Below are 12,657 nucleotides of genomic sequence, written 5' to 3' on the forward strand. Positions count from 1 at the left end.
TTTGAACCACCAGCCTTATGGTTAGCAGTCAAGTGCCTTAGGCACTACACTACCAGATAGGAAAGTTTTAAATACTCTCAATTTCTGTACTTGTCTGGGAGCAAACAGACTGGAAACCAGCTCTTCTGCCTACACTACTTTGAGTAGCAGCACTGCTCCATCTGATTACCTTGTAGATGTCCTTGGGACTAAGCACTCTCTGTAATCCTCTGACCTGTTTACTTATCTTGTCTCCCCAGTAGGATATTAGCTCCGTGTGGGTATAGGTTTTGTCTTGGTCTTGTCACCCTTCTGTCCAGAATGCCAAGATCAGTGTCTAAAATACACTAGGCTCCTTGTTGATAGATCCTTGTCCTGCCCAGCCCAAGCAAGAGAAAACTCACAGGAGGCCCAGGTTGCCTCCCCTGCCTCCACTGAGTAGACCTAATTTGTTTCCACACCCAGTGTTAGGCACCATTTCTGCCCTTAGTCAATGTTACAATGACTGGAATAAAGTAATTCCAACTTCAGTGGTGTTGCTAACTCCCTGGGTAATCTTGACCAAGTGACTTTAACATCACATGCATCTGTTTCCATATAGGGCATGTTCTTACCAAACCAAAAATAAACCCCAAAACTGCCATCTTTTACCATCACCATGAAGTGAGGTAATGCTCTTGGGCACACTCTGTCATCTCTAAAATGCTCTCGGTGGCCTCTCAGATGTGCATCAAATTTGTAACTAAAAAACAAAAGCCATTTTCCTCATTGACATTCTTTTTAATGACATAGAGTGGGGTCACTACATACCACAGCTTTTTGGGTCATGGATCTTAGTAAATACTTCAGGCTTTGCAGCTTATGCTTTGCTGTCTTTTTTTTCTTTTTTCTTTTTTAACCCTGACCTCAAACCTTTAAAAAAAATGTAAATATCATTTTTATATCAAGAGCCTTAGACAAACAGACCAGGATGAAGTTTGCCAACTCCTAGCAATAGATATTTGGAATTATATTTCTTTTTGACTCAATACATTTTATTTTCCGTTCAGATGAACTAAGAAATGTGACCCATGAACAATTTTATTTTTCTTGAATTGGTCCTCTTGCAAAAACTGCTGTTCATCACTGTCTTCAAGCTTCACACACTAAGCTGTTTTCAAATGCGTTATAAATATTTATGAGTTTTGGGACAGCTTCATTCTTGGCACAAATCAGAGCAGGTTTGTGTGTCAAACCAAGCCAGACTCACTGCCATTGAGTTGATTCTACTCACAGTGACCCCTCCTTGGGTTTCCGAGGCGGTATCTCTACGGAAGATACCTTCCTTCCAGGGAGTGACTGGTGGGTTTGAACCACCAGCTTTCTGGTTACCAGTCAAATGCCTTAGGCACTGTGCCACCAGAGCTTGTAGGGAGACCCAAAGCGTATGGCAGCCTGCCCATTTAAAGACCCTTTTGAGCTTGAATGGGCTCTTAGACCTTGATGGTGCATCCAAAATTGGACACTGATAAAATACACCTTTGTCTGTTCTCTACAATTTTATGAAGTTTTTCCCTGAGGATTTACCTGTGTATAGACATCTGATTAAAACTTTCATTGAGTTTAGAGCTTATACAGTAATTCATGTTTCATTTCTTACTAGTAGGCACATGTGAATTACTCTAGGGGCAAGTTTTTATACTGTTATTAACTTTCTGGTTGCATTGTTATAAATAAAGTGCTTTTGATATAACTGATCTTTTGTGAAAAAAATCCCTTCTCTGCCTTTGCTGTCAGAATCTCGTGGCTTTCTGTAGGCCATCTCTTGCCCTTCTTTATAAACTATTGTTGTCAATATTTTTGCTCAGTGCTACCTTTTCCAGTGTTATTTTTTATATTTTTTAGTTTCAAATTTTAGCAAAATTTCTGAACTGAAGTTGACAAGGGGGTGGGTCTTAGGAAGATAAGTCAAAGACAGAATAAATAAAATACTGCTTAGGTATCTCTCATTTTATTTCTTTAACTCTGACATCTTTTGGCATTGCCTAATGCTGAATGAGAAACTTGAAACCTTAGCACTGTTTATATATAGATTATTAACAAGGCAAAATCTGAGAGACAGTATACTGTGTTTGTTACAAGCATAGATTTGTGAGCTTTCCAGGTCCACTACTTGCTAACTGTGTGATAGACAACTTTTTATCCACTCTAGACCTCAGTTTCCCCATTTAAATGTAGGGCTAATAATAATAAGGTCTTCTCAATAGGATTATTGTGAGTTTTAAATGAGTTAATACTTACCTAACATTAATTAGATCAACAGTGAATATCCTTGGAAGCAGTAGTCAGGAAATCAAATGATGTTATTATATTGGGCATTTATGGTGTAAAAAGTCTTTTTAAAGTTTTAAAAAGCAGAAATGTTACTTTGATTAGTAAGGTAGACCTGACCCAAGCCATGGTCTTTTCACTTGCCTCATATACATGTGAAGACTGGACAGTAAAAAAGGGAGACAGAAGACTAATTGATATGTTCGAGTTGTGGTGTTGGTGAAGAATATTGAATATACCGTGGACTGCTATAAGAACAAGCAAATCAGCCTTAGAAAAAAAACAACCAGAATGCTCCTTAGAAGCAAGAGCGGCAAGACTTCAGCTCATGACTTTGGATGCATCATCAGGAAAGACCAATGGCTAGAAAAGAACATCATGTTTGGCAAAGTGGCGGGTCAGCAAAAACAAGAAAAAGGCTCCCAAGATGGATTACCATAATGGCTGCACCAGTGGGTGTGAACCTACGAGTGATTGTGTGGATGACCCAGGACGGGCAGTGTTTCATTCTGTTTTATTTAAGGTTGCCCTGAGTTGGAGCTGACTCAGTGATAACTAACAGCAAAAAGAAGCATTAGTATTTTTTATTGAAAGAAAATGTTTTGATGATAGATATTAATAGGTAAGGAGCTCTGGTAGCATAGTGCCTAAGGCACTTGACTGCTAACCAGAAGGCTGGTGGTGCAAACCCACCAGCCATTCCTTGGAAGGAAGATGGGGCAATCTACTTCCGTAGTGATACTGCCTCAGAAACCCAAGGAGGGGTCGTTATGAGTCGGGTCCAACTCGAAGGCACATAACAACAACAATTAATAGGTAACATTTCACATGGGAATTTTATATTCTACTTGCTCTTTCCATTAATTTTCCTTGTAGGCTTTTGTGGAGGCCCAGAACAAGATCACGGTGCCCTTTCTTGAACAGTGTCCTACTCGAGGTTTATACAAGGAGAGAATGACAGAACTGTATGACTATCCCAAGTATAGCTGCCACTTCAAGAAAGGAAAACGGTATGTGAGATCTTCATTTAATTTCCTTTTACTTTTGTAATTGAATGCTTTCTTTAATTTTAAAATACAAATTCTAAATAACCGATGTAGGAGGGAGATGTTCTATGAAGAAATCTAGATTGGTAATGTTTTACTGTGTTATGGCTAGTAATTGGTGAGTTGAGATGATTTGTAGATAGCAGTCGAGATATGTTTGCCTCTAAAATTAATTATCTTTGGCTTACACTACTTGACAATATTTCATTATATGTCTTTCTTTCATTCAAGAATGGAAACAGGCCAGGAGATGACTCCAATGAATTGACCTTGTTTTCCTCTCCCTTTTATGTAAATACGTTTTTTCTTTTTCCTTTTTATAAATGTCTTTGGAGCCACCATCACAAATTTACATCAGAATGTGTTACAGATTCCTTGATACAGGGATCAGCAGAGTATGGTCTTCAGGTCAAACCCTGCCCTTTGGCTGTTTTTATAAATAAATAAAGTTTTATTGAAACATAGCTACACTTGTTTATGGTTTGTCTGTGGCTGCTTTTGTGCTACAATGAAAAGCTTGAGTAATCGTGACAGAGACTGTAAGGCTTAAAGCCTAAAATACCTGTTGTCTGGCCTTTTACAGAAAAAGTTTGCTGGCCCTTGCCCTCACAGCCTGTCTAGGGAAGGGAACCAGGATTTTATTTTAGAAAATTTGCTTTTTTGTTCATGTAGAAGAATAGGTTATTGCTTTCTTGAATATTAGTTTTAATTTTAGCAAATAAAGCAGTTTTGAATTGTCTTTATTTAGCTAATGTGTACAATTACCATAAATTATTTAATACAGGAGTCAAATCAGGAAGCAAACTGTTCATTAAGAACAGGTAGATAACAGGACCTTCCACCCTAGTCCCCATGTCCCTGTCAGACCTGATTGCAGTTATACCTTTGTGTGTCTTTTATTTTCTTTTTACTTTTATATGTTTGGTTTTACTCTACAGATAGAAAACTCCACGGCTAAATAAAGACCATCCCTTTTCCCCAGGTATTTTTATTTCTACAATACAGGTTTGCAGAACCAACGAGTATTATATGTCCAGGATTCCTTAGAGAGTGAGGCCAGAGTGTTCCTTGACCCCAACATCCTCTCTGATGATGGCACGGTGGCACTGCGAGGTGAGTGTTACACAGCCAGACCCACAGAAAATCCCAAAGCTGTCCCTCCCAGCTCTGAAGTTGGTACAATTGCCTCACCTCTGAAATGCCAACAGGGCATGGACCATATTGTAGAACAGATGCACATGCAATGTCAGGAAAGCTAATTTTTGCACAGTATATTTAGAACATGTGCATAGTCACATTTCTCTTTTCCATTCTAATGGCTTGAAGCAGAACTACAGAATATTTCACACTGGACCCAAATTAGCTTCTAGAGCTTCTGGTATTTTGAAGTATCATCATCATTTCCTATAACATTTCTGAGATCTGTCTGTGATTGAGGTGGGGGGATCATCTTGTATAAGAAATTTAAGCTGTGCGAATTATGTTCCAACTATAAACCTAAAACAGGAAAAGAATATTTATGAGATATAGTTTCCTGCAAAAAAAGTAATGACGTTTTCAAAAGTTTGGTTAATTGTCAGCATGCTGAAAGTGAAAAACAGAAACAGTCTTGAGGCAATTGGATGTCTTTGTTCCCTGTCCCCTGATGATGCAGGCATAGAAACTGAGTGAATTAGTTTTGCCTGCAGTTGCTGTGCATCTCCTGAGTAATGGTTATTAGAGATAACCTCCTGCATAGGCCATAGAGAAGATTACCCAAGGCTGGTACCATTAGTACCAGTTCTAGGACAAGGCTGTCATTTCCTGGTTCTGTGATTTAATAAGGCAGTCCTGGTGGCACAGGGGTTAAAGCACTTTGCTGCTAACCACAAGGTTAGTGGTTCAAACCTACCAGCAGTTCCATGTGAGAAAAATGTAGCAGTCTGCTTCCCTGAAGATTTACAGCCTTGGAAAACCTGTGGAGCATTTCTACTCTGTCCTATAGGGTCACTATGAGTTAAAATCAGCTTGACAACAGTGAGTGGGTTGGTTTAATAATTGCACACTAAATGAAAAATTTCTTTTATAAGGGTCAGCACAATACTGGTTCCTATTAAGTGGAGGTTAAAGATGTCCCAAATGTCCAACTTTTCCAAACGTTCCATCCTTTCTAGCATCAATTGCTCCCCCTCTCTTCAGTCCTCTCCCTCCAGTCTTTGAGTTCTGTAATTCACTGCAATGTCTCACAGAACTCATGAATAGGTTAAGTGGTTTATTAGGGAAGTAACAGCATATACAACTCAGGATCAAGAACTTCTCAGGATGCAGTCTTGATGAGGACTTCTCTCACCCTCTGCTGTTGGCCCTTCTTGGGCCTTCTTGGACAAGTGTTAAAACTCTTTGCTCCATGGGTTGGCAAACTCCACTGCAGCCATCGTATGCTGGTCTCCTGGTTCCTGTCATTTCATGCCACTGTCACTCTTGCTCCTGCTGTGCCACTGTCTCTCACCATCTTTGATGTTCCAGCTCCTCTCTCTTGCTCTCTCTGTCTCCCTTTAAGCCTAGCTGTATGGCAAAACTGACCAATCCCCTTCCTTGTTAGAGCTCTATACACCTTATTTGCATGGCGCCCCCACCACAAGGATTCCATGTACCTTATTTGCATTAGCATCAAGCTCTCTAATCTTTTTGGTGGGCCACAAGCACTTATTTGCATAGCCCCACCTAATCACTGTCTGGGAGTCACAAAGACTATACCTTGAAGGGCCATATTAAGTAATTCATTACATTGCACACCCTTTGAAAATTATTTCTTCATAACACTTGGAAGTTCTTTATGAAGTTGGCTCAGCATTTTTCCTGTAGCATCTTCTATTTTGTAGAGAAAGCATAGGCATAGGTTGGGTCCTCTAGAATTGTGGAATTGGTTGAAGTCCTCTGTAATTGATTAGGTGAGAATTAAAGGTTCCTGTTCATTTCTAAGGAGCTCTGGTGGCGTAGTGCCTAAGGCATTTGACTACTAACCAGAAGGCTGGCGGTTCAACCCACCAGCCACTCCTTGGAAGGAACACTGGCCAATCTGCTTCCATAGAGATACTGCCTCGGAAACCCAAGGAGGGGTCGCTATGAGTTGGGACCAATTTGATGGCAGCGAGTTTGGTTTTGGTTTGGTTCATTTCTAGGAGCTCTGTGGTGCAGTGATTAAAGCATTCAGCTGTTAACTAAAAGGTCAGCAGTTCATACCCACCAGCCACTCCATAGGAGAAAGATGAGGCACTCTGTTCTATAAAGATTTACAGCCTTGGAAACTCTATTAAAAAAAAAAAAAAGATCCAAATCCACTGCCATTGAGTCGATTCTGACTCATAGTGACCCCCATTGTGTTTCCAAGGCAGTAAATCTTTACAGAAGTAGATTTCCCAGTCTTCCTTCCACAGAGTGGCGAGTGGGTTTAAACCACCAACGTTCTGGTTAGCAGTCAAATGCCTTAGGCATTGTGCTACCACAGCTCCTTTGGAGACTCTATAGGGCAGTTCTACTCTGTGCTACAGGGTCACTGTGAGTTAGAATTGACTTGATGACAGTGGGTTTGGTTTTGGTGTGGTTACATTTTTAGGATTCCCTGGGTGGTGCAAATGGTTAAGCGCTCAACTACTAACTGAAAGGTTGGAGGTTCAAACCCACCCAGACATGCCTTCTGAAAGGTCACAGCCTTGAAAATTCTGTGGAGCACAGTTCTACTCAGCAACACATGGGGTTGCCATGAGTCAGCTGACTTGATGGCAAGTGATTTTTAAAAAAAAATTTTTGGTTCCATTTCTAATCATGATTCATTTATTCTAACAAGGGATTCAGTAGTCCCCTCCCCCGACCCCCAGTGGGCTGTGCAGGTATGTAACTGATGATCCTTATTTATCTCTCAGTATTGAAAGTAAAATGCCAGGCAGCTTGATTAGAGTGTTCTTGAATTTGAGCCTGGACTTTTAAACAAATTTAACACACTGGTTCTGTGCAGTTACATGCCCTATTAAAAAAAATGCTTGTAGATTTAACAAAAGTCTATTTTGCAATTCATCATAACATGGTCTCACCTCTCACCCTGCTAATCATTCCATTGACTTCTTTATGAAATGCATGCTTGCCATGTATAAGGCCCTAATGGATGAAAAGGTAAATTAGACAGGGAACTTGGCCACAAACAGTCCTTGAGTTTTTGGAGAATGATATTGTAGGGAAGTTACAGTGTAGATAAGCATTCAGATCCTATTGAAAGTATTTGATTTTTTAAATCATATTTCAAATCAAAATGTTTTATTCAGTATTTCCCTGAAAATACTCTGATTATATATAAATAGTCCAAACATGGCAATGCTATATAGAATAATAAGTCCCTTCCAGATTTTCTTGTGTTTACATAGATAGGAATGAACTCAGGTATGTTACAAAAGTTTTAAGTGATTAATAAGTATGTTTTATGAAATTTTAAACTTATTTCCCATTTATAGAAATTCCATGGAAAATAGTAGAAAACCTCTGAGAATAGCTGAGTTCCTTAGGATTGTTTTCAACCCCCAGTAAAGGTTAGCAACCATCATAGGAGGAAATCTGGTGTTATAGTGTCTAATGGTAGGTGTGGGATCAAATGCTATACATACTTTATAATTATGAGTCAATATAAAGCATGTAAATATTAAGAAACATTCCATAATGATTAAAACATCCTGTCTAATGCTGAACAATTAGATATGTCTGTGCAGGGGGTAGTGTGCCCAAGACCATATATAGGGTTGGCAGCCAGTGTTTCTACAAGTATATTTGTATTTTTTTGTAAGAATTCCTAGGTATATAGTAGAGCTGACAAAGGACAAGGTTGTGGTCACTTCTTGGCCACAGCCAGCTACCCAGAGGGAGCAAGTAGTTGGACCTGTGTGCTTGGGACCATGGTTGCAGGGGATATCAATGACCAATAAGGTAAAACATACTACACAAAAATATTTTTCCACATCCTACTTTGGTGAGTAGCAGCTGGGGTCTTAAAAGCTTGCAAGCGTTCATCTAGATGCAACGATAGGTCTCTCCTTGTCCAGAGAAAAGAAGAATGAAAAAAAATCAAAGATGCATGAAAACAACTAGTCCAAGCAACTGGTACACCATGTGATCCTCAACCTATATGACCAGAAGAGCTAGATAATGTCCGGCTACCATTGTCAACCACTCAGAGGGGGAAATCTATGTAGCAGATCCTGGATAGAGTGAGAGAACAATGTGGAACAAAACTCAAAATCATTTAAAAAAAAAAGAGGGACCGGGTTTGCTGGTCTGATAGAGCCTGATGGAACCACTGAGACTATGGCCCCTAGCTGCCCTTCGGTCTGGAATTGAACCCACTCCTGTGGCTTCCAGCCAAACAAAAGACAGGCATATGAGCTGAACATTTACATTAGGTAGATACACTCCTTGGAGAGACCAATCATGGGAGAATAGAAGGGTTGTGTATGCACGGGGAGACAGCTCAGGGGGCAGGAGTGCACAGAGGGAAGGACACAGGCAAGAAGTAGCTGTGGGGAAGAAGTAGAAGAGCTGTTGCATTGTGGGAAATTGCAGTCAATGTCATGAGAGAAAGTATATGTGAAATGCTGTATGGAAGATGAATTTGCTCTGTAAACTTTCACCAAAATCACAATTAAAAAAAAAAAGTCGTGTCTATTGCAAGCCCCTAAAGCATTGGGCAACAGTCCAGAGACAGTGTTACTTTTCATTTTGCACAGTCACTTTTGGAATGTGCACTCTGTGAGCCTTCTTTGCAAACCTACAGGCTTTTCCTAGGGCCTGTGCTGGTCAGACCAGGTAGATGTTAATCCTCGAATATTAGTAATGCTCAGAAAATGAGGTCATGAAGAGAGATTTCAAAGAGTTTGGAATCCATTTTTAAAATTACATAATGGCTACAATTTAGTTCTATTACTTGAAATATGTCATGATTCAGTCATTACTCTTAGAGCAATTCCCTTACTCCTCCTCCCCTGTATTCTCTTGAGAGTATAAATAAAATATGCCAGAAATCCCAGATGAGCTCTGCTTTCAACTGAACTGTCAACTGAATCATGCAAATTTCAAAATGGAAGGAACATTTTACCCAAACCAAAAACCCACTGCCATCAAGTAAGTTCCAACTATTAATGACACTATAGGACAAGATAGAACTGCCCTATAGGGTTTTCAAGACTGTAATCTTTATAGAAGTAGACTGCCACATCTTTCTTCCATGGAGTGGCTGGTGGGTTTGAACTGTCAGCCTTTTGGTTAGCAGCCAGATGCTTTAACCACTACACCACCAGAGCGCTAAGAAGCATCTTATTGGTCATATAATCTGATACCTCATTTTAAAACCAGTAAGCAATTCATGGAGTCACTTCTGATTCATAGTAACCCCACGTGTGTCAGGTGGCACTGTGCATCATAGGATTTTTAATGGCTGATTTTTCAGAAGTAGATAGCCAGGCTTTTCTTCCAAGGTCCCTTTGGGTAAACTTGAACTCAACCTTTTGGTTAGAAGCTCAGTGCAGTAATGCTTTATATCCCCAGGGACACCTACTTTATTTTACAGATAAAGAAACTGAAGCCTAGAAAGATTAGAAAACTTGTCCAAGGTCACAAGGCTCATTCCTGTAAGACTTTTGGCCCAAGCCTCCAGAGTTTCTCACTACCAGTTTCTGCATCTTCTGTTGCCACATTCTGCCTCGCTGTATGACAGAGAGCTTTGTCTGATTGGGCAGTAGGCAGTGGGCAAGGCTAAGAGTGGTATCCTCATGTTCACCATTTGACAATTTCTCCCATGCCTGTAGGTTATGCATTCAGTGAAGATGGTGAATATTTTGCCTATGGTCTCAGTGCCAGTGGCTCAGACTGGGTGACAATCAAGTTCATGAAAGTTGATGGTGCCAAAGAGCTTCCAGATGTGCTTGAAAGGGTCAAGTTCAGCTGTATGGCCTGGACACATGATGGGAAGGGAATGTTCTACAATTCATATCCCCAACAAGATGGAAAAAGTGATGGTAAGTTAAGACTTCAGAGAAAGCACTTGTACAAAATGAGACGTGATTTCATGCGACTAGAAACAGAAGCTAAACCCTACATAGAAGATGTTTGATCTAGAATTGGGCTTTCTCAAAGGGTGTTGCATCAGTTAGCTTTGCTGTGTAACAAACCCCCTCAAAACTTAGTGGCTTGGTGAGGGTGCAGAACTTACTTACTGGCTTAGAATAATAACCATTTATTTTTACTTATGAGTCTGGGTTGCCCAGTCAGTTCTTCTAGTTAGCTGGGTTCTGCTGTGCATCTGTGGTCAGTTGCAAGTCAGCTGGCTGATTTTGCCTTGGTTTTGTCACATGTCTGGGGCCTTGGCTAGGACAGCTAGGCCACCTCAGCTCTGATCCATGTGGCCTCTCATCTTTCAGCAGGCTAGCCTGGGCTTGGTCACATGGCAGCTCCACATGATTCCAAGAAGGAGAACTGAAAGGTGCAAGCCTCTTTGGGCCTAGGCTTGCTGCTAGCTCATTGTTTCACCACATTCTCTTAATCAAAGCAAGTTATAGAACCAGCTCCAATTCAAAAGGTGGGAAAATAGATAAAGAGAACTGTGAAAAATAAGGGCCATTATGTAATCAGTCCTGTAGGTGTGTTATGCTGCTCATAGAGATCATGGGGAGGGTAGACTTTTTACAAAACCAAACTATTTGATGATTGTCAATGAATTATAAAACTTTGCTAACTGCAGTAGTCATATGTCTTCCTCTGTTAAGAGGTTACAAGTCACCTGTTGGAGTTGTCTTGTCACTTTTCTCCTTAGACACACCTTTGTTCTCTTTAATTGCATGACGATACTATTGTCTGGTCTCCTCTCTTTTATTTTTCCCTCCTTCACTCTTCATCCTCCTAGACTATGAGGGGCATTTATTTCCTTACTAGCACAAGCTGTCATCATCATCATCTTCCTAATGCCACCCCATGCTTCTATATGGTGTATAGCATTTTTGTGCTCTCATGTTCAGTCATTACAGGTGGGTGTTACTATCCCTGTGCTAGAGATCAGGAAGTGGGGTGCAGAGTCTCAGTAAATTGCTGGAGGGCCTGGGGTTGGCAAGATGCAAAGTTCCTTCCATGCTTTCTACTGTTCCCTTATCATGACTTGCTGTATATTTGTCATCTTTCAAGTATTCTTCCTTTTATATTTTTCCTCCCTGGGTTGAATTAGGAAAAAGCCTTTTTTTTCAATACTTTTTTCTTAAGTCATCCATGAACTACAAAGGCACTAATGGTAGGATTGGAAGAGATGCATTTTTACTGAAGAATGTTAGCTAAAGAGAGACATCTGTGCTTTATACTCTGAAATAGCTGCCTGTGTTGAAGATGCCTCAGAGTTAGAAACTGTTGTATTTCCAAGTTCCTGGAGACAAAAGTATAGTTGACAGTTCTTGTTAGAGAATGATGTTAACTTGTGAAAAGTGTAAAGTTACTCTTTATCCTCAGCTTTCAGTGGTAACAATAGTAATGACGAAGGAGCTCTGATGGCACAGTGGTTAAGCACTCTGCTAACTGGAAGGTCAGTGGTTTGAACTCACCAGCAGCTCCACAGGAGAAAAGACCTGGCAGTCTACTCGCATAAGGATTATAGCCTGGGAAACCCAATGAGGCAGTTCTACTCTGTCATAAGAGTTGCTATGAATCCTAATTAAGTGGATGGCATGCAAGAGCAAACAGTAATGATTAGTAATTGTGTTGCCCTCTTGTCAAGAGGGGAGCTCTGGTGATATAGTGGGTAAGGCATTTAGTTGCTAAACAGAAGGTCAGTGGTTCAAACCCACCAACTGCTCCACAGAAGGAAGATGGGGCAATCTACTTCTGAAAAAACTTAAAGCCTCTGAAAACCAATGTGTTGCTCTGAGTCAGAATCGACTCGATGGCAGTGAGTTTGGAGTTCTTGTCAAGAGGACCTCAGTGGCCTGTCAGTTTGTGTGAGGGAGGACCTTATTAATGAAGTGAAACAATTTTGAGTATTCTTACCACTGTTTCTATAAAACCCAGTGAAAATCACCAATTACTGTAAAACATTTTACATTATAGTATGACATCATTTTTTTTCCCTTTCATCATCCTGAAAGTTTGGTACTATTTTTTTTTTCCCTTTTCATTTATTTATTTTTTATTATTGTGATTTGGGTGAAGATTTACAGAGCAAATTCACTTTCCATATAGCAGTTTACATATACTTTGTCTCATGACATTGACCACAGTTTACCACAATGCAACAGCTCCCCATAGTTACCTCTTCCCAGTGTCCATC

General features: G+C 40.2%; 1 protein-coding gene across 1 annotated transcript in view; it reads left to right on the forward strand.

Moving 5' to 3' along the window:
* LOC103196991 (prolyl endopeptidase) overlaps positions 1–12,657 on the forward strand; it is a 193,429-nt gene that overhangs the window by 31,971 nt on the left and 148,801 nt on the right. Inside the window, exons 3-5 of the mRNA XM_042780943.1 lie at positions 3,166–3,299; positions 4,318–4,448; positions 10,160–10,369. Of these exons, the coding sequence (XP_042636877.1) occupies positions 3,166–3,299; positions 4,318–4,448; positions 10,160–10,369 (475 nt within the window). The remainder of the gene's footprint in view (positions 1–3,165; positions 3,300–4,317; positions 4,449–10,159; positions 10,370–12,657) is intronic.

The sequence above is a fragment of the Orycteropus afer genome, unplaced genomic scaffold, assembly GCF_000298275.1.
Source record: "Orycteropus afer afer isolate SDZICR_OR568_19922 unplaced genomic scaffold, OryAfe1.0 scaffold00072, whole genome shotgun sequence".
NCBI lineage: Eukaryota > Metazoa > Chordata > Mammalia > Tubulidentata > Orycteropodidae > Orycteropus > Orycteropus afer.